Source organism: Plectropomus leopardus, chromosome 4 (assembly GCF_008729295.1).
Source record: "Plectropomus leopardus isolate mb chromosome 4, YSFRI_Pleo_2.0, whole genome shotgun sequence".
NCBI lineage: Eukaryota > Metazoa > Chordata > Actinopteri > Perciformes > Serranidae > Plectropomus > Plectropomus leopardus.
In genome coordinates, this window is record NC_056466.1 from 3,796,364 (window position 1) to 3,818,716 (window position 22,353).

The 22,353-nt window shown below is 40.1% G+C and overlaps 1 protein-coding gene and 1 non-coding gene across 2 annotated transcripts; one reads left to right on the plus strand and one right to left on the minus strand.

The window, feature by feature from the left end:
- Window positions 1-1,294: 1,294 nt before the first annotated feature.
- trnar-ccg lies at window positions 1,295-1,367 on the plus strand. Its single transcript has one exon. It is a non-coding gene; the product is annotated as a tRNA-Arg (tRNA).
- Window positions 1,368-6,219: 4,852 nt separating this feature from the next.
- Window positions 6,220-21,825, minus strand: LOC121942657 (transmembrane protease serine 6). The gene is made up of 18 exons (XM_042485922.1): window positions 21,343-21,825; window positions 20,194-20,317; window positions 19,979-20,121; window positions 19,692-19,759; window positions 19,165-19,352; window positions 18,978-19,019; window positions 18,412-18,616; window positions 17,775-17,911; window positions 17,493-17,605; window positions 17,224-17,333; window positions 15,179-15,321; window positions 14,966-15,064; window positions 13,542-13,655; window positions 13,178-13,294; window positions 12,617-12,785; window positions 10,535-10,812; window positions 7,582-7,718; window positions 6,220-6,851 (listed from the first exon to the last, which is right to left on the minus strand). The coding sequence occupies exons 1-18, from the start codon at window positions 21,430-21,432 to the stop codon at window positions 6,687-6,689; spliced, it is 2,442 nt and encodes an 813-aa protein (XP_042341856.1). The 5' UTR covers window positions 21,433-21,825; the 3' UTR covers window positions 6,220-6,686.
- Window positions 21,826-22,353: the final 528 nt, after the last annotated feature.

A 22,353-nucleotide genomic window follows, 5' to 3' on the forward strand; every position in this document is an offset into this window, starting at 1 on the left:
GTGGTTTGGCCCTGTTTATGAAGACGCATGTGATGTGTTAACCTCCAACAGTATGTTTCTGAACTCATCCAAGGTTGCTAGATTCAGTATAAAAGTATGTGCACGCACGCACGCACGCATGCACGCACGCACACACACACACACACACACACACACACACACACACACATTGATCCAGTCAAGGCCAACATACTGTTCATGTGCTGGACATTTCACAGAGCATCCGTGCATAGTTTGTGGTAATGTTCATTTATTCAAACAGATTGTTAAGATTTCCAAATTCTGCCTGAAGCATTTAAATGTGTCAGTGTGTACCTTGGCCAGCTGTTAAGACTAAGACATGGTTGTTTAGCTGTGTGGTGAAAAATGTGTTTCAGTGAATAAGACCTACTTGGTCAGTGTTTTGAGGTCAGAGAGGCTGTTTGGAATTGCCACATACTTAAATACCGTTTAAGGGTGTTTTCATATTCGGCGGAAATAACTGAATCTTGACCCAGGATCACTTCTTTGGAAAAGGAGGTCATTATAAGAGTCATCCCATTCCAGGCTGCCATGATTTATGTCGAATATAGTGATATGGTTTTCTTTCAAAAATATGGGAAGGTGGATATGAGTAACTTTCAAGAAATGGCCAAAAATTAGCAAGAAATTGGCTAAAAAATGTATAAGAAAATTACCTGAAAAAAAAAGAAAAAAGAAAATAGATTACAAAACAAAAACAAACAGACCTTAACAAAGAGGTGAAAAAACAAACAAACAAAATTTAAAAAAACATATTTGTAAATTTGTTAACACGTAACAATTATAAAAATTTTAGGTTTTTTTTTTCAATTTACATGACATTCCTTACAAATTTCTAATTTGCATATCTTCTAAGTTTTATATGAAATCAAACCAGTTTCCTCAGGTTTCAGAGGTTTAATGGCTTGTGAAAGCTGTTTGAATGCAGCACAACAAAACTGATCCAGGTCAATCCAGGTGTTAAACGGTTAAATATGGTGTTAACTGCACATTTGTAGACAGTCTCTCCCAGGAGACAATAGCTGTTTGGCCCTCCAACAGGCATAACTAATGGAGAGTATTGGCCCATTTAGGCTGACTGATATTATCTAATTTTACAGAGCAGCTCAAAGTACTACTTAGTGTTATATTCAGGTGTTTTCTCTCTTAGACATCAATGTAATTAGGAAATTTAATGTAATTAGTTTAATGCAATTAAATAGCAACAAAATTGATAACCATTTCAACCTGTCAATCCCTGTTTATTTCCTTTTGCTGTATCTGCCTTCACAGTGACCCAGTGGCCTAATGGATAAGGCATCAGCCTCCGGAGCTGGGGATTGTGGGTTCAAGTCCCACCTGGGTTGTCTAATACTGTTTCTTATGATGTGAAGGTTAAAATCTGTGGTGATGGTGTGTTATTGATGATAGTGATAGACTGTTTGATAGGACAGGTTCATGCCTGGGTCTGGGTTGTCCTGCTGGATCAGCAAACCCTCTGTTGCTGCAGTTAAACCTGTTAGACCCAGTGGTCACCAGTCCATTCTGACCCCCAAATGCTCGTCTTATGGCTGCTGAATGCCAGTTGCCACAGCAGCAAACTGTCCATCTTCAAAATATGACAGACTAGAGACTTCAACTGAAGGAGAGCGGAGAGCAGCGCTGTTGACTGACTTTCAGTAAGCGGCTGTAGCAACTTGAATTCAGTCTGCGATCTGATCCTGAAACACCAGATCAGCAAACTTGCCAGAAAAGCAGTAACATGGGACGGGAAGACTGATCGAGGGACCACAGGTTGGCTGGCGAGAATATTCTTCTTTTGCTTTGGTCTGAATCTGTAACATAACCCTCTTCCATTCATTTGCACATAAGAAATGTAAATAAAAGAACAAGAATGTAAATGTGGTTTTAAAAAATGAAAATCCCCTAAAATAAATAAAAAAAGTAGTCATTTTAAAAAAAAGTTTTTTAATGCATTGATTTAAAAATATTGAATAAATATTGGTATATTTATATTTGCATTTATTTATGTATTTATTGTCTCATCTATTTATTTTATAGACATATTTCTTTATTTCTCTAACACTGACTTAAATTGGCATTCCCTGACAGTCACCTCATGTCCGTTAAACTCCCAAACAGCTGAGTGACCAGAGAAATATGTGCAGATGGTCATCAGGGTCCCTCGCCAAGAAAAGTCAGCCACAGCTTGTTTTTTTCTTTCCCATTCTTCCTCCAGTGACCTCCAGCATAAGCTGGCACTTTCCGCTACCCCCTCTTTGTTTAATATATTTTTGGTACAAGCACCAACAGTTTTGCCAGTTCAAAGTTGAGTCCAACCATTCAAAGCTTCCAAGTATTACTTTGCTTTTTTCAGTCCAGACTCATAAAGATCTCAAAAACTCACTCATGGAGATTGGTTCTATAAATTGTTGTCATTTATTATTTGCTAAACTCTGAGTCATTTTTTAGGACTCTTTCCTTAATTCGGATTATTGATGGACTAGTAATTTGCGCCTCTAATAGTATCTAGCAATTGAATCCAATTAAATCCAATGCAAAAAAATTCCCTTGAAAAATCTGACCTTTGCTGTACTTTTTTTTAAAAACTTTGTCCTCATACAAATACACATAACTATAATACGTCTCTGGAAGTCCTCTAATATACCTCTTATGTTGGTTCAATGTTGTGTGTTTGGTGGTCAGTGTCCACGAAGATTTCAGTAAAGACAAGCCATGCATTATGCTGCTCTGTGTAGCTGCTTAATATAATCAGCTCCATCTGTCCTTCTGTATTTATAAGGCAAAACATAAGAGCAGCAAGATGGCCGATGTCCATAATTTAATAAACGTCCCACGCCAAGTCTGCCGGCCTTTTTCCTCTGGCTCTCTGCTATGCACAATTTTGGTAACCACTCCTCTGCTTTGGACTGCATTTATTTATATACTTGGACTTTCATGTTAATGTATAGATCAGTTGTTTGGTTGGTCTGTGGTAGATATGGACAGATTTCTAATTTCTTCGACCACATGATTGATGAAGTAACTAGAGAGTAAGAAGTAAAGGGAGCTGCAGTCTTCCTTAACTCACATCCTCTGTGTGGCACACTCTGTGGGGAACAGCTCATTATGCAGGAGTGAGGCAAGATACTGCACCATTTCTTTTCACCTCCCAGGGAAATAATGTTTATGATGCTGCATAGTTGATAGTGACACATCTTAAGAAAAGCATCAAACTTTTTGTGGGTAAACAGGCACCAGAACCTTGATTTAAAGACCTCTGGGGAAATGTGTAGGATGTTGTCTGCAAGGCTGAGAAAGTTTACAACTTCGGCTCATTAGCCCAGTTTGGTAAACTCTGAAAGAAAGCCCCAACAACTGACACTGAATTACAGATGAAAACCACATAAAGCTATTTTTTTCTTTGTTTATCTCAGTGGACTGGATTACTTCTGCAGACTCAACAAGGCACCGTCCTGCAGCGTTTTCATTTCATTGTCTGACAATATTTCTTTTATTGTTATGGGCTGCATTATTGGTAACCCACTGGGGTACACTGGCCTTAGTGCAATGGATAAACCACCAGTCTTCAGAGCAGGACATTGTGGGTTCAAGTCCCACCTGTGTCAAAAAACCGCATGTTTGTATTATGTGGATCACACTAATTGCAAGAAGCAAATGCCATTTAACACATTATTCTTCCAATAATGTGCCCCCTAATAGCACCCAAAGGAACAGCTTAACAACTCAGAAACCCTGTGACGTTGATGTATCGTGTTGATCTCAACCAACATGCTTCAGATAAAATGTAGTTATGAGGATGAATGTATGTTCAACTGAAACAAATTATTCTAAATCAAGCTTTATTCCAAACTGATTTTGATGACTTTGATTCATGTCGGTCATAACTGGACGTGTCACGGTATTAACTTTGTAAGTTACAGTACAGCAATGTAGGAAATAACACAATTAAAGCAGACAAGAAAAGAAACCATTAACTGCCCACTTACTCTCTAAGGGTATTCTTCAGTGTTTGTCACTGATGCCTCCGGATGTCAACAAAAGCACAAGGTGGGATTATGTTTCCTGGTTATGTTTAGGCAACAAAAGCACATGGTAATCAACATCAGGACATCAGCAAGAGTGCATGCTTAGAATTAAGCAGCAAGGGCACAGATGTTTAGGTTTAGGTTAAAAAGGCATGCGGTTAGGTGTAGAAAAACATTCAGGTGGGAAGCGAACACCTGACTCCCATATGAAAGTCCAGGGTTTGTTAGATCCATTCACTATAGAGACCCTCATTCTCCTTTTTTAATCTTTATTACCACGTTAACGGTGGTCAGTATTGCAACCTGATGCCGTCTATCGACACATCAAGCGGACATGACAGGTTCCATCCGGCCACATTCTCACCTGATGCCCTCTGTCCACGTATCATGCTGCTGCGGCAGGTGCCATCCGGCCATTCAGCGGTGTATCATAACATGACACTTCTTTCCCGCTGTGTTCTCAGCTGATGCTGCCCAGTAGCATATCATACAGCCGTGAAGGGGGCTTTTGGTGTTGAGATCTTATGCCAAAATCACTGCAAAAGCGGCAGTATATGATGACTTTAGAAGATGAAGGGGCGAGGAATAATACTGTGCAGTGGACAGACTGCTGTGCAGCTGTGTCTATTGGAATTGTCCCTCTGGGTTCTCTTACATTCAAGATGGCAGCAAAATAGCAAAATATGGAGATGTATTGATATTAGTGGATCATGACATATCAAGCATGGAATTAATCTGCACATGCAGCTGGCTCAAAGTGAGACCAAACGTCTTTGGATATCAGTTTTTAGCCCTGACAAAGGCCAAAATGTGTCCTGCAAAAGACAGTAAAGTTTTTTATTTGAAGCTGAGATGATTACTGGAAAACTTGTGGCTCCTACTGGTCATCAAGAGGAGTGAGGGGTCAGCAGTCAAAGATGGTATAAAACAGATTTTCCAGCAGTTATGAATCACTGCAATCACCAGAGGTCCTTGAGCATACAGTCATAAATGTGCACACAAAATATGAGGCTGATTGGATCAGTAGTTTGCGGGCAAGATATCATCTTTTTTACAACCTGAATGTCACAGTGAGTCAAAACATCCTTTAGAACATGTCCACAGAAGATGTTAAAGGTCATTTATGAGCATTGAACATTACTGTACAGGCAACTGGGATGATGGATGGTTTCTGTGGCCCCCAGAGGCCAGTTTGAGCACTGTTCTCACGCCTCATTGAGCAGAACTGTCATTATGGTTTACAGCCTAATAAAATACCAATTACACTGAAAATGGGAACTTCCAAATATTGAAACATCCCCCCGAGGATTAGAGTTCATTTCCATTGTGAAAAAGCTGAGCGGGAGAGAATGGAAGTTAATGAGACACAGAGGAGACAAGGAACAGGAGAGAGTAATGATAGATAGATAGATAGATAGATAGATAGATAGATAGATAGATAGATAGATAGATAGATAGATAGATAGATTTTGGTTTACAAATCACAGTGACTGAGCATCCAGCCGCAGGGAGGGATGTCAAGCTCTGGCACCTGCTCCCAATCCCCTTGAGAATGTTGTTGTTGTTAATAAAATCAGTAGAAAAGAGAAATGGCCTTTCCTTGGGTGCAGTGATTTATAGACCTTGAAATTAACCCCTTACATTCTCGCATGTAGCTTTTAGAAGAGGACATTAAAGTTATATCTGCAGACAATATCTCTTGAAGTCAGATGTCAAAGGATTAAGTTTTGCCCCATCTTGTGTTTTCACAAGAAGAAGGTGTCAGTCGCAGCTCCACGAGTAATGTGTACAAGCAATGTAGTCATTGACAAACCTGAATGAGTGATTCGGCTCTTCTGCAATTCTGAAATGTTATTGGACTAAATACATCAAATCCTATTGATGAAATGAGTCATTTTGTGGGGGGTTGACGCTCAAGAAAATGTATCCACTGATTTACTGACATCTGTTTCTCAATATAAGTCCATTGGAAAAGTCTTTCTGGCCGCCGTAGTAGCCTGAAAGTCGCAATTCCATGTTTGGCCGCCAGGTAAAATTAGCTTCAAAGTGTGGCACTGTTCCTAAGGGTTTAGCCAAATCTAAGACAGCTGCGATCATGGCTTTTTATTGTTGTATTTTATATTACCTTCCAGCGAAATATGCAAACAAACACAGTATATTGCAAGCTAGATTACAAAACAAGGTTGTTTTTTTATTATGGGAAATATGCTTTAAGTTCGATATCTTCAAAATATAGAAGATTCAGTCTGTTAGATAGTAAATGATTAAACAAAAAAAGTGATACACAATCTTATTTAAGTAATTCAAAATACAGTTAAGAGCTTTTCATATCATTATCTTAATGTGTCCTGTTATCATTCTTACTCACAGTTCATTTTATTGTCAGTATTGTGGCATGTTTCTTTTTACTACATGCTGGACTAATAATATCAGTCCTGAAATGTGCTGCATAAATAATATATTAGCTTTATTACTTGATGACTTTGGGATAAACCCTGTCATGCTTTTTCGCCTTTCTGCTTGGCTTAAATCATCTTCCAGTGCTTTGTATCCTCATGTGGTTGGTGTTCATTTGCACCGTGCTGCAGGTTATAGATATAAGATATTGATGTAAAGATGATGAACATCCCTGATGTCTCAGGGGCTGCTGATGACCTGCTGGATCCAGTCAGTGAGCCTGGTGATGCGAGTGTAGACGCCGTAGTAGTCTGGACGCCCGCAGCCTTTGCCCCAGCTCACCACCCCGGCAAGAAACCAGCGACCCGATGGCTCCTGGCACACCAAGGGGCCGCCTGAGTCTCCCTGACAGAGAGTGTTAAAAGGAGAGGCAAGATTTTAATGTCTCTAATGCACAAAATGACCATAATAATTGACAAGGCTGATGACCTGTGCTGGTGACTCACATATGATATCACTCTGTGCTTGCACTTCTGGCTTTTAAAACTCACTGAATGGCCTGTACTCTGAACCCAAAGTCTCCACCCTGAGTATTTTTCAGCAACTACCCGCATGCATAGGATGTTTGGTTTGTTTGCTCTATTTTTACGTCGAATCCGTTCCACTTTTGTGCCCTCTGGCAGATATAAAGTGCATCCAGACAAAAAAAGAAAGAGACTAAATATACCACAACTGGATGACTCTACTCAGGCTGAAATGTAAATTTAACTGTATTATATTGTATTAAATTTTACAGGAACTTAACTGGATATTAGATAACTGTATGTAGTGCTAAATACAAAGCATCATTGCATACGTACTTTGATTTATACCTACAAGAATATATTTATTTATTCATTTTTTTGCCACTTGGGGGCAGCGTGACTTTAGCTCTAAACAGACTGATGCCTTATCAAGTTGTCATGGCAAATGTTTAAGCAAACAATGGCTTTTTTAAAATACATTTTTAAATTATATTTTTATAAATAAAAAAATATTAATCATAGAGCAGCGTTAAAGCCAAACTGCATTGTAAAATATTATGGAAATGAAAGCATTATATACTCTTGTGTTGTATGTGTGTGATTGTTTGTACCTGACAGGCATCTTTGTCTCCACTGCGGTACCCGGCGCAAAGCATTCTGGGAGTGACCACATGGCCGTAAGAGCGAACACAGGCTTCCTCACTGACCAGGCGAACATCCACCTTCTGAAGCACATTACTGGTGCTGCCTGAAGACATAAGAGGTGAAAGGTCAATCAGTGAAGGCCCAAAGATTCATCATTGTTTCATCAATTTCTCTTTATAAGACAATGTGTGATTTTTTTTGCAGGATGGATCACACTTCTTTCCTAATGTTTCTGTCACACTTGGGTACATGAGAATAATCTTTTATAAGTCTACAGAGAGCTGAATCTGACATCTTCACTGCTCAGTTTTGATTCACTCTCTGGATGTCAGTTTTAGAGCTGCAGATCAAACTAGAAAAAACCCCTCACTGAAATATGTCACAGACTGCAGTCCTATCGATACCTCAGCTTCAGCACAAACCATTATTTTTTTTATGTTTAACAAACAATAAACCAGCCTGTAAACTGCCTGCATGGCTGCAGTTGCAACTTTTCAAATTGCACACAACCAGCAGTAAACAAAAAATGCGGGAAAGTTTCCATCTTGAGGATGAAAAAAAAATTGGAAATAAGATGGTGTAACTGCATTTTAACATAAAAAAAATTATCTTACCTTTTTCAACCACGTACTACTTGAAATTGTTATGAAACTTTCTGTTCCGGAAGATGGTTTTTAACAGCCGTCATCTGGGTTAATCAGAAACCACGACCAACTGACACTTCCACCCACATCACTCCACCTCCTCCTGCCTCTTTAATTAAAGTAAGTTAATTTAATGTGTTTTCATTCTGTTATCTTAATGCCATACCCAGCTTCCACCAAATTACTGAGACTCCCCACACAATGACTCCCGACATCTTGCCCGATAATTCAACATGCCACTGACACAAAAGGGGTTTTCACAGACTACACACGTCACATAAAATCACTTCCTGTAATTGAATTGCATAATACACAAGTCAGTGGAAAAAAGTTAACCTCTCATCCTGTAACAGAAATGAAAACAACTTAATAATATAACAAAGAATGCAACTGGTCTTTATGAAATAAACCTACAAGTCAAAAGCACCAAATAAAGTCTTAAAATGTAAATAAACCTGCATAGTTTCATTAAAAGCGTCCATTTACCAGGCACGATGATGTGTTCCTGTACTTCACACATACCAAAACCTGAGGTTTAAAATAATTTATAATGGGATGAATGCAAAACCGATTCCTTTACATGCAATCCTGAGAAAGATTTTGCATCAAAGGCAGTTTGCAACACTATGATTGTTATATGCCTCTTTTGTTTTAATTATATGCTGCTATTTTATTTTCAGGTTATATATTTCTTATTTGTTTGTATTATTTATAGGTTTTGACAGTTGAGAGAGAGCCAGGGCATAATGCATTTAATGTACATGTTCTTTTCTTGTATGTGACAAATAAGCGTGAACTTGAAATACAAGTCTTTGCAAAATAGTTTGTTGAGATCAATACTCTGATAAATTGTGCTTTAACTCTATGGCAGTTAGTCCTAACTTGGGAGCAGCACTATGTTCAAGGGGTCAGACAATAAATCAGCCACACTCTCAATTCTCCATCCACCCTGCTATTCTTCCAGAGGCCCTCAGACTTTCCCAAAATCTCCAGCTCCTTGTCATTTCTAGCCTCTCGTTCCTGCCCTCATCACCTGACCTTCTCCACCCAAACACCCACCTGCTACCAATTTCCCTAATCAGCCTGGCTGTATATTTACCAGCCCATTTCCACCCTCACTCTGCCAGATTGTCCTTGTTGCTTATGCCTCTGTGTCTGTTTGCTGGTTTCAAGCTACTAATTTAGTAAATCAGGCTGGAAATGGCCGGAAAGCAACGAATTCATGAACAGCTGCTGCAACTCAATCCCGGTCTTTACTTCACTACCTGTTTACTTTGTGTCAGACTCAAACAATTATTCAATTTAAACAATCTCTAGGGTTTCAAGGGGGAAATTACTCTCACAATTTGCAAACAGACAAGACCTATGATGAGGGGTAGCAGACGTTGCTTCATTTTAAGAGGTCATAAATTTAAAAAATAAATAAATGAAAAGGAAATGCTGCTTAAGCCCTCTGAGAGGTTTGAAGTGTTTCTGGTTTTAAAACTGAACCCCAGTCTACCAACTGCACAGCCAAGTCACCAGAAGAACATGTTGGCATTGTTTCTGCAAACCACACATTTGTTACATTTATACATTTTAAATCTAAAGGGATGAGTTTGACATTATATGAGCTGATTTTGTCATCTGGAGGTAAAGGAAATGGTGGATGTTGTGACACCTTGGCAAGATGGCAGCCAAATATTTAGATTTATTCCAGCCACAATTGTGGCAGCAAAAGTGTTTTTTTTTCCCTTTTTTTATAGAAACATTGTGACTTTTTCAATCGCAATTTTTGCACCAAAAACAGGTGTTTTTAAAGAAACTTTGTGGTGTTTCCATCATTGTTTGTGGCAGCAAGAGCCGAGGTGTTTTAGTGATGTGGTATTTCCAGCCACAAATGCAGGTATTTTGTAGATACATCACCAAAATTGGGTGTTTTCAAGTGTTTTGAAGTGAGTAATGAGGAGAAAAAAGGACCGAATCCTCGAAACAGCATCACAGTCACAGCATTTCCAGGCGTGACTGTAGCATCAAAGGTGGATCTTTTAAGCCAAAACATGCTCTTTTCCTAATCACTTTGTGCGTAAACATAACCAAGTTAACTGCAGCCTTTTTGACATGTAAAGAAACATGAACTTATCTGTTTCATATATTGTGCATATGTGACATATCTGTGGTTTGCAGAAACACACAATGCCAACATTTATTCTGCAACTTGGTTAGACTGCTTTACTTTTTTATCACCTTCTATCCTCTTTTCCACATCCCCCCCAAACCCTCTTTCCCTCCCCACCCCCTTCGCGGAGAGCCCCCCAGCCGGTGACCCAGCAGAGCAGGCCCGGCTCCAGCTGGTGGGTGGGTGGAGGCAGGCAGGCGGGTCGAGCATGTCCTGCCAGCAGCATGGGGGCGAGCCGGTCCAGCTTCAGCAGGGCCAGGTCATAGTCGTGGGACTCATCATCATAGAATTGATGAAGGTGGATCTCCTTAACTCTCGTCACTTCTTCAGTGGGGCTGCTGGGGTTGAGCCGCAGTTTACCAAGGTAGACCGTCCACACTGAGGGGGCGTAGAGACTGAGAACAAAAGAGGAGGAGAAAAGGAGCTGCTATGTGTGATATGGGCAATAAGCAGTACTTCTTTTTATTTTCCTATTACAAATTAAAATACACTCTTAGAAATAAATGTGCTAGTTAGAACCATGTAGGGATCTTAGGCTTACTCCTGTAGGAGAACCCTTTTTGACGCCTTGTAGAATCTAATTTATAATTTATAAACCTTTATAAATCTAATTTTATTAAGGTTTCAACTGGAACCCTTTCAGAAAGATTTACCTGGAACCCAACATAAAGGATACTACTTAAAACCAAATTTGGATGGTTTCACCCAGTACTTCTTATGAGAGGTTCTCTTCTATGGTGTAATAGCTCTACCCAGAACTCTCCCTGGAGGTTTGACCCAGAACCTTTCCACTTTCTAAGGGTGCCAACAAAAACCCGCCAATGAGTCTACCGAGAACCTTTTTATACTGTAAGGGTTTTTTCTAGACTTCACCCAGAAGATTCTACCAAGAACCCATTTATAGTGCAAGGGTATGACTGGGGTTTAATGTGGAGTCCGTTGACAATCACGTCATTGGTCCTAGTATACTGCTCCAGGTCCGCCACTCTGCTCTTGAGGTAGTGGAGTTTCTTATCCTTCTCTGCATTTTGAATCTGTAAAGCCTTCATCTCATGTCCAGGATGCTTTTCTGCTGTGGAAACCTCCTCCATTAGTAAGTCGAGTGACTTTTTAATGTCTTCGACTTCCTAAGCCGGCTGGTTTTCTTCGGACCCAGGAAGCCTGTCGCGCTGGTTGTTCAAAAGTGAATCAGCTGTTAGCTGGACAGATGATAGTGCAGCCACTTCCTAGCTTAGCGGCTCGCTGACTTAATCCCCGAGGCCTTTCCGTTATCCATAATCAGCTTTTAAACCAGGAAGGGGTTCAACCTAGGGTTCCATCAGAAAATCCATGTCTGTAATCTAAAATCAGTGGTTGATGAATCCAGAAATTAGTCAAAAAGCTGATCCCTGTTCGTCTGACAGGGTTTCATCTAGAACCGATCCAGGAGGCTCTACCAAGAACCCTTTTATATTTCAAGGGTTTCATCTAGAACCCATAGAGCGGGTCTCTAAAATTAGTAGGTGAATACATTACCCATAGATCTCTCTTCCAACTAATGATTTTAGTTCTTAATGTATCTTTATGTCTGACGAAGAACCCTTTCTTCAGAAAATGAAGCAAATGGTTTTTGGGTAGAACCTCCGCCCTTCAGGATGAACCTATTTGTAACCTTTATTTCTAGCAGTGTATGATATAACGTTTTTTATATATAGTTTTATATTTGACTTGAATGTTGCCAACACATACATGAGGAACTGTTTCTGTCTCTTTAAATTTACTTTCTGTTTCCGTGTGTCCTCTGAAATATCAACACACACTAAGTGCTGCACAAGCTTTTAATCACCATACAAGGAACACTAAGAGAAGAATAGTTAATCCTCTACAGGATGTTGCAGCTATAGTTTTGGTCGTGGTCCAGCCAGCTGAATCAGGCCTTGAAAGGAGGAGTGTATATAAATACATAAATATGTTGGCTTTGATTCAGACAGGCTGTTACAACCAAAACTTGAACAGCAAAGGGATCAGAAAGGTAAACAAAACTTATTTTAAATAGTTTTTTATCTAAAATGCTGAAAGTTTGACATCTTCATTCAAAAAACATCCTCAGCTGAAGAGAAAAAGCTTTTGGCTCAAAGTCCCTCAACTGTCTTTGTTTTGAAAGTACATTCCCACACCTCATTCAATACACCACTTCCTCCCCTCTGTTTCTGTACTCACCGGTCGTCATAGAAACAGTGGGCAGCGGACACCACCCACTGACTAGAGATTAGTGCTCCCCCGCAGATGTGGGTACCTCGCACCTGTAGGCTGGCCTGCCATGGCCACTCCCCCTCCGTGGCATTGGTGCCCCCAACAATACGGCTGGAAAACTGCCTCAGGCCGCAGTCTGAATGCACACAGAGGAACATTACAACAAACATATGGACTGCAGATGTAAACTTATTGAATAGAATCAACATGGTTGTCTTGTAAAAAAAAATGATTTAAAAAAGAAAGACCAACATGTTTGAAAATTACTGCAAAAAGAGTTTTAAAAAAATGTGTTTTTAGTATGTTGGGGAAAAAAATTGCACATAGAATATTCAAAAATCAAACTATATTTTATTGATTTATTATTTTTTTAATTTAATTATTTTTCTATTAAACACCAGGTTGACATTAGGTCAGAGAAAATCCAAAGAAATCTGTCCAAGCATGATGACATCACAAAATTTGAACTGAAACTGAATTTACGTGAAATAAAAAAATAATTTAAATAAGGTGAGTTTATCTTCTCACCACAGTGCTTCTCATCCGAGGCGTCGGGGCAGTCGGAGACAAAGTCACACTCTGGGTTCGGCTTCTTTAGACAAGTTCCATCAGCGCACACATAGGTCATATCTGTACACTGCACACCTGAACACACACACGTGCATGTTTACTGTTTTGTTTGCTGCTGTAAGGGCCTCTGCACTAAACACTGATTGATTTTTTTTTTAAAAAGTGCATTTCTGATACAGCATGGAGGAGGTAAAATAATACCACTAACACCATCAGAAGATCAATATACTAGATCTTGCAAAAGGCTGACGCCCTACATTTGGTGTGTGCGTGTGTGTGATGTTTTTTTGATAGTGTGTACGTGTAGCTTTGAGTGTGTTACCATCAGTACAGTTCATCTCATCCGATGCTTCAGGGCAGTCTGGGAGTTGGTCACACACCTTGTAGTAGTCGACACACTGACTGTCCTCCGGACACTGGTACTGTGCCGCACACACTGAAACACACATGTGTACACACACAGGGGATTTACCAGCTTGCATTTATGTCCATATGCTTGATAAAATTCAATAATATAAACTGGTGACAGAAAAAACAAAGACTTTTAGTTCAGCATAATAAAACATGAAGCAGCATTAACCAGGGTTCCTTCAGGTTATGGCCAGTTAGATTTAATACTTTTTTTAAACTCTATTTGCCACTTGGGATTGAATTTAAGAGGAATGTTACAAAAAGCAAAAACATTTTCTTTTTTCTACTTAGGGGTGGGAACAATTACTATTATTATTATACGATGTTTATTGTAACATAAGACACGATTTGTTAGGGCCAGTGAAGAATCTGGTCAGAACTGGGAAAAACCTGGTATTTGTTGGCGAGTTTTCTTGTTTTCTTGTTGTATTTTATGTTTCTGTCTCTGCATGTGGGATTCCACCACCTTAAATCCCATCATGACAAGTTCAAGAAAAGGGAATTGGTCCATTATTTAGAAAAGAAAAGACATGTTACCAATTATTTTGAAATTTCACAATGCAATGTCAGAAAAATACAATTCATAAAATCCTACTCCCCATGTCTTAACATTTCTAAGACTTTTGAAAGATTGATTTAACCCATTTTAGTATCAGTTAAGGCCTTACTTTTAAATTAGATTTTCATTTTCAGTTGGCACATTGAAAAGTTTTACATTTGGAAATTTGAGTGTTTGGGGTAGATGCAATACACTGCAATCAATTTAGCCACATTTAACTGTCTGAGGTGGGGAAAATGGAGAAAGATACAATACATTGAAAAGAAAGTGTCTTTTCATCCTTTTATTATATAGAATTTAAACTTCTATGATACAGATATTATACATATCATATCATACACCTATGTAAACAGGCAAACACAATTTGCAAAAGTTTCATTCTCTCTGATATGTTTATACAACATTAAAAAATATCTAATTAATATAAATATAATAATAATATAATATAAGATATAAATATCTAATTAATGACTCATTTGTCTCCTATCAGAAGTCAACTCTAAAAAGCAAAACCAGTAATAGCTATGTAGCTTGAAAAGCTGCCAAGATTTCTCAGGTTGTCCCATTGTGAGATACTGTACGGCATCCAGATAGATTCTATAATTCATTCATTTTGTCAAAACGCAGCTCAAAAGTATCTGAAATGCATTGGGCTCCTCTGGCTTTGTGTGGTGGTCCGACACATTCATATTCTTAAGCTCTTCCTGCACCATGCGTCAATTTCCTGTTTCAGCAAGTGACGTGCGAATCAACTGATTTTAAACATAAATAAGTACCACAATTCCTCTCGTCAAGTCCGTTTGGACAGTCTTTAATTCCATCACAGGCAGGAACACACAGGCCGTTAAAAGTGCACAGAAACTGGCCGGGGCAAGCTATAAAACACACACAAACACACACATACACACATTAAAATTGTGTACATATGTGTGTTTCTTAGCAGTTAATTTCCACATTTCTTGGCTGTGTCTCCTGCATCCTCAACTTACGATCTGATTGGTTGAAGACTCTGTAGCGTAGCTGAAGGCCCGGCCCTGTGAGTGACACCTCTGACGTCATGACAACAGTGGCTGTTGTGGAGAGCAGGAAGAGGCGTTCATTGTACGGCTGCAGACTCCTGGTGCCACACAGTCTGAGAAAAGGACAGAGACACTTAAATCTAAAGGAAACTCTCGTTTCCCTGCAGAGCAACAGGATGACTCTGGTGTCTGGTGGTAAATATGGAGTGCCCTTGACTGATGACAAACATATCTTCGCTATAATCTGGTCAGAAAAGCACAAGATTTATCAGAATGAAAATGTACCGTGCCTCAAACTTGAAATAAAACGGGCCTCATGAAAAGAATGGGATATGGATATGGATATGGGATGCTGCTGCCCCCTGTTGTTCAGAACATAATAGAAAAATGTGACAATATGAACTGAACATCTTTACTGTGTAATTTGGTCCATTTGTGTTATTAAAGTTTGCATAAAAAAAGTCTGACCATCATGTGTATGTCTGTATGGAAGACATCCTCATGCACAGATGCTTCCTGCCACACACCAAACCACACACAGGTGGCAGTTACAAATAGGAATTAGTTGACATGACGTACAACTCTCTGCTTCTTGTTGCACCAGAAATATCCTGTCAGTTAAGTCATATACCGTAAATCTATTGCTGTTGTCAGGTTAAATAGGAAGTAAGGCTCTGCATACAATGTCTGTGCTTAAGTTCTCATAAGTTGTGGTGTGCAGGTTTTTTAGTTTTTCTCTACTGAGGGTCTAACACATAAAAAAGAGTGCACATGGCCATTCTGGGCAAGAAAAGAAACCTGAAATTTAGACATTTCTTTCTCAAAAAGCTTGCTTTGCCGAGAGTCATGCCACTAATTAGAGTATAAAGCGTAGAGATGAATTTGGAAAATGTACATTTTTGTTGTGTAGTTATATCTCAGCACCAGTATGTTGGGTTTTGTAGTCTTTGATTCAGCCACACTTCAGCTTTGTTAAAAAACAAAAAAAAACCTTTTTTTTCCAGTAGTGCAATTTATCAGTCTTGTTGTGGTGTATTGTATTGTACAGTTTGGGGAAATCGGCTGTAGTGATGTTTGCCTTCCCTGAAATTTAATGGAACTAAATGGCACTCAGCTTTTTAACATTAATGGAGAGGATCTCAAGTCCATTTAGGAACCTCAGAGGTTAATCTCTGCTCTTTGCCAATGTTGTTGTTCTGTTGGCTTCATCACACTGTGGCCTCCAGCATGCGCTGGGGTGGTTTGCAGCCGAGTGTGGAGCAGTTGGGACAAGAATAAACTCCTCCAAGTCTGAGGCCATGGTTCTCTGTGGATTGCCCCTCTGAGTTGTTACAGCCCCAAGAGAAGGGGTTCAAGTATCTCGGGATGTTTTCACAAGTGAGGGTAAAAAAGGAGTGTGAGATAGATAGGCAGACCATCATGGTGAAGAGAGATGAGCCAGAAGGCAAAGCTTTCAATTTACCAGTCCATCTCCGTCCCAAACCTCACCTATGAGCTTTGAACAAATGAGATTGCTGATACTTGTGGCCAAAGTAAGTTTCCTCCGTAGTGTGTCTGGGCTCAGCCTTAAAGGTAGAGAGAGCAGCTCAGACACTCAGAGGAAGATCAGAGTGGAGCCACTGCTCCTTCATGTCAAAAGCTGCCAGATGAGCTGGATCAGGCATCTGATCAGGATTCCTCTTGGGCGCCTCCCATTACAGGTGTTTGGGGCATGTCCAAATAGCAGGAGGCCCCAGGGCAGACCCAGAACATGCTAGAGGGATTATATATCTCATCTGGCCTGAGAACGCCTCAGAGTCCTCCGGGAGCAGCTGAAAAGCGTTGCTGGGGAGAGAAACCTCTGTAATACTCTGCTCAGCCTGCTGCCCCAGCAACCTGGTCCTGGGTAAGCAGAGGAAGATGGATTGGTGGATAGATGGATGGATAGATGGATGGATGGAAGGATCTAATCATCTAATCATTGAGGCTGAGTCACCCTCAGTTCCTACAGACCATCTCTTTGAGGCACAGCCTACCTGCGGTTCTGGATGATCCACTGTCCCTGCGTGCAGACCTGGTTGTAGCTGGCTCTGCTCAACTCGTAGCCCTCAAATTCCAGAGACAAACCCATCCCTACACTGGGAATCTGAAACCACACAGGACAACAAACACAAAAATACAATAAAGAGCTAATACATACATTTATCATCAATATGAAGGGCCTGAAAGGGTTACCAGGTTTCAGAAGCTAATCAATAAATCAAGCAAGCAAGAATTTGGGGACATGGATGAGGGAGTGCCTTACAGTAAAGCTCCAGGTACAGTTGGTGTCAGGGGGGTAGTATCTGGGGAAGAAAGGCGTCCTCAGTGCCCCCTGGACCCCTGGTGCGGCCTTTAGCTCTATAGCGGAGTTACAGTCTAAGGAGAAGACACAGAGAGAGAGTAACAAGTATTTAAATCCACAATAAAAATCTGTTCTACCTCATCTCCCTCCTTTCAGTATCATCTCAACATGTTCTCAACTGGACCATCCGATGAAACGTTTCTGAACTAGTTATTTAAGGCCTTGCCTTTCAGGTAGTCTTACCTTGGCGGTCCCAGGCCTGTGCGGACAGAGAGAAGGGGTCCTTGTAGTTATACAGACCCTGTTTCCAAACCACTGTCATCCACTCGCCTGAAGACAGGACGCGCACCAAACGCTCATGTCTGCTGCAGCCATACACTCTGGGAGGACAAAGGGAGGATGAACAGTAAGAAACAAAGGGAAAGATGGTGTCACTCCTCTTAAGAAAAAAAACCTAAGATTTTAATTAAGAAGCACAAATTTGCAATAGCTGCAAACACGTACGCGCATGCATCGACACATTGCCCCTTTTTCCTAATTGGCACAAATCACTTCACATTATGCAAGTAATATGAAAACACCCAACTATGTTTCTTTTCCCAAACCTAGATAACTAACAGTATGCGGGTCATGAAGCTGCCTCAGCTGCAGCTATACATTACTTGAATGTGTGTGGGCATTTTTGTAGGCCGACTGACTAACAGAGTGAGCTATACAGCTGCTGATTGCAGCAAATAAAAGTGATAATCATATGATGCACAATGGTGACAGTGATGAGAAAATGTGCATAATTTTAAAGGTGGACCGGCCAATATCAGATAGCAAAACTTAGCCTATATTACAGTAAATAAATCCGTCAAAGTTTGTAAATGAAACTCACGATGTGATTAGGTGAGCGTCAGAGGGGGTGAGGGAGTTGTACACCAACAGCCTGTCCCGGCACTCTGGCAGCAGCCACTCCATATGGAGCTCCAGCTGGGAGCCAGGGGCGGCCTGGAGGTGCCACAGGCAGGAAGAGCGCTGTGTGTCCGGCCCGCGGAGCGCCAAGGGGCTGCTGGACACCACCTTCTGGTAGCGGTAACAGTCTTGTGGAAAGGATGCCGAAAAATTTGAGTTGAGCTGGTCTTACATAGGATTTGTTCTGATGTGAACACATTCATATATTGCCTTGATGTTTTGTTTGGAGCTAACATAAAATTAACATCAACAAACCCTCCTTGCAAAAGTGATTCAATTTCAACATAGCATCAGTAACTAATTACAGCAGGAATTTTACATGCTGAAGCAGTGTCCATGTGGCTAATGCACGAGAACTACTGAATATACAGAGAGTTTGGAGGATGGTGCATATTGTGCTGCATGCTAATGAAAGTTCAATCAAAGTGAATACATCGATACAAAATGAGAAATTATGAACAAGCAAATGAAAAAAATAAGGTGTGATACCAAATGAGGCTTTCAAAAGTTCTATAACTTTGGTGTCAGTTTCTGTGGGGAGCAGAACACAAAGACGGAAAAGAAATTAAAGTAACAAAAAACATTTCATATTCCTGTTTCTCACGTCTTCATCTTTCATCACACACATTTCATTTGTGTCTTAAACAAACAGACTCGGTCTCTCTCTTGCTCTTACCACTGACAGAAAGCGAGGGGAGGTGGAGGAGGTATCCAAAGAAGCTGGCTGTCTCCTCCTCCCCTGACACTCTGTACCCCCTGAGGCCCTCCTCCAGGCTTGTGGTAAGCTCCTCCAGTGTGACCTTCTTAGCGTGGCTTTCTGGTATAGACATCATGATCCAGAAATGAGCCACAACACTCCCTTCTCTGCAAAAACAAAGCCCAGAACAAAATTCATACAGCAGCAGGCAATCAGGAGCTTAGTAATAAATTATCTGCAAAATGTCTAGGAAAAAAGTAAAAATTAGCTATATAAGCTACATAATTATCATAATTACATGTTTAAAATTATGTTTCAAAATTACTACTTTTTTTTTTTTTTAATTTTTATTATTATTATTATCTTTTGAGTGCTCTTTTTAACTTCTATTTCATTTCTCTTTTTTACTTTTTTACTTTACCTTGTTTTCCTTTTACCATATTTTTAAAAGAAGTCCATTTGCTCCAGTTTTAAAAGGTTAATATGAATTAGTTGGATACACATACCCAAAGGCGAACACAGTGGTGTAGTTGAAGTACCGAGAAAGACTGGACCCCTTTATTATCTTCCCTACCTGAAAGACAGAGAAAGACAATTTCACCTGTAAGACGAGTTATTGAGTTGTTTTCCACCTGAGAGCTGTTGCTTTTCTTTTCAGACAGATATTTTAATCGCATGGTGCAAACTACAGGTGAAATTAGAAAACCAGCAGCAGTCCTGGTCCCTCAGGATGTTCACCTATTATTGTAGTCAGTGTGCATCAGTGTCAGAGGAACTGATGGTCCCTGCTCACCATGTTCTGTACTCCCTTGGCCTCCTTTCTGAATACAGGGCTCTTGTGAGAGGACAGATCAGCAGAAAAGTTTCTGTTGAGGATGGTCAGGTAGGCCGTGTACTGCTGCTGGACACGAGGCTCCAACACCCAAATCCTGTATTCTGTTACACAGCAAGGTGTGAATATCAACAGCATAAACAAACAAGACTTAAGAAAGAGACAAAAGTCCTTACCCAGGAAGTACCAGGCCAGTGTGGCTCCTGCAGCTACGAGGACGATGATAAAGGAGGACAGGAGACACTTGCAGGACCGAGTCTTCCTGGTGGGAGAAGCAGCCGCGTGGCCACCATCTTCTACCTGGAAGAAAAGACCAAACTTTCAATTTCTTTTGGGTCCAAAATATAAAACCCAGTCTGAAGTGTCTTTTAATGCAGTGTCTGAGTGAGGGGGCAGCAGGGCACTGAGATAGTTTCTCTTTAGATCATGTCCCGCTACATGATTTTTTTCTCTCTCTCTCTCCCCTATACAGCCAACATAACTTTTTCAGTAGAAGTTCAAATTAATAGTTTTTACATTTCTCACCCACAACAAAGCAACTTGTCATTTTTTTTTACATTTTAATCTATTTTTAATTCCTTTCTTTATTATGTATTATACTATTTACAAACTACCTCTGGGTTGTTGCTGCTGTGACAAAACAGAAATCAATACCATATCTTCTATATTTGCAAAAACCATAGCGGGTGTGAAATACAAACATAAATAAATAAATAAATAAAAAGTTTTATTAAGAAAGCAATATTTTTTGCTTTTCTGTCAAACTACAGCACCGTTCTATGAATGCTGAAGATGTAATTTCAGTTTCACCAGCCCCCAAAAGTTGAGTGATGTCATTCATGCATCTCCCTCTGGAGCAAAAACTAAATGCTTAATAGTCGAAAACATTTTTCACATTTGCAGTAGTACTAAGTGTCATATCAGTAGAGTTTCCCTTGAGACTAATCTTGTGTAGTGTACTGACATGTGGCTCATCCACTGAGGAACACATGACAGGAAGAGGTTTTAAGTGCAGGAAACTGAAAACAAGGCACTTTTCAGTTGCACCCATAAGCCTTCAGCTAAAGCATTTTAGATATGTATAATAATATTTTTTTTGTTGGGGGGGGTTATATGATTTATTTCTGCAACTGTATGAATTGGCTGTTAAGCTACATAAATGCAACAACATCCAAAACAAGAGCCTCCTTTTGCTTCCATTTTGAAAATAGACTGTATATTACAATTTAGTTTACTCTAAAAACTACAGGTGTGATATACAATTATCTGAACATACTGAGTGATCACACAGCACATGTTAATGGTGTAGTATAAGAATTACTGACCCCACTGTTCACAGAAGCAGGTATGACCCCCGCGTCACATGAGATCGACTTCTTCGAGCCGTGCCCGAGCGCCATCGCATCACTCCACATCCTTTGTTCCTTGAGAAATCATCTCACTGTCCATTGGGGCATTACTGATGAATTTCCAGTTCCAACAGATTTTATTTTGCATTTCTGGTAAGCACAAAACCAGACATGTAGCTCCAACAGACAGAGAACGGCTTCCGCTCTGTTTGTAAGTCCAAAGGTAAAAAAAAAAAAAAGTCAATCAATATTTCCCAAAGCTCATTTGGATCTGTGCATGGCTCAGAGAGTTATCTGTAAGCTCTGACTGACAGCGAGAATAAAAACAGAATCCACAAAGTCATTATTTCATCATAACCCTTTTTCATCTAAAAGGAGCAGCAGCGAGGCAGGTGAGCACAGGTACCCTGATGTCACTAATCATTACCTAGCAACAGTGATGCTCCCAGTGCACTCCCCAGCACAAGTAAATCTGATGGGAATGAAGCAGGGTCGGGCTAGTTACGTACTCAACTCATTTCCCAGAGTGCATTTCACTTTCCATGCAAACAAGAAATCCCAGTGGGCCAGAGTGAGCTTGCTGCACAGAAAGCCTGATGTTGAGAAGGATATTTGTGTGTTAAAGGTTTAGTGTGTCAGATTTAGGGGGATGTACTGGCAGAAATTGAATATAATATGTTTTCTTAAGTGTATAATCACCTGAAAATAAGAACTTTACATAGGGAGCAGGTCCTCATCCATGGAGATTCAAAACACATTTTTTTAAACATAAAACTGCTTTCTTCAGTGTTTTTACCAACAGAAATCACTTGGTCAGTTTGTTTGGCAGAGGAAAAGACCTCTATGGATATTTAAGCTCCTCCTCCCTAAATTGTACGCACTGTTCCTTTAAAGGAGACTGCAAGTTCACCTCATGCACGAAAAAAAAATCCATATTTTTACCTGAATACTGATTTCGTCTTTTCAAAGTTGTGAGCAGACCGACTG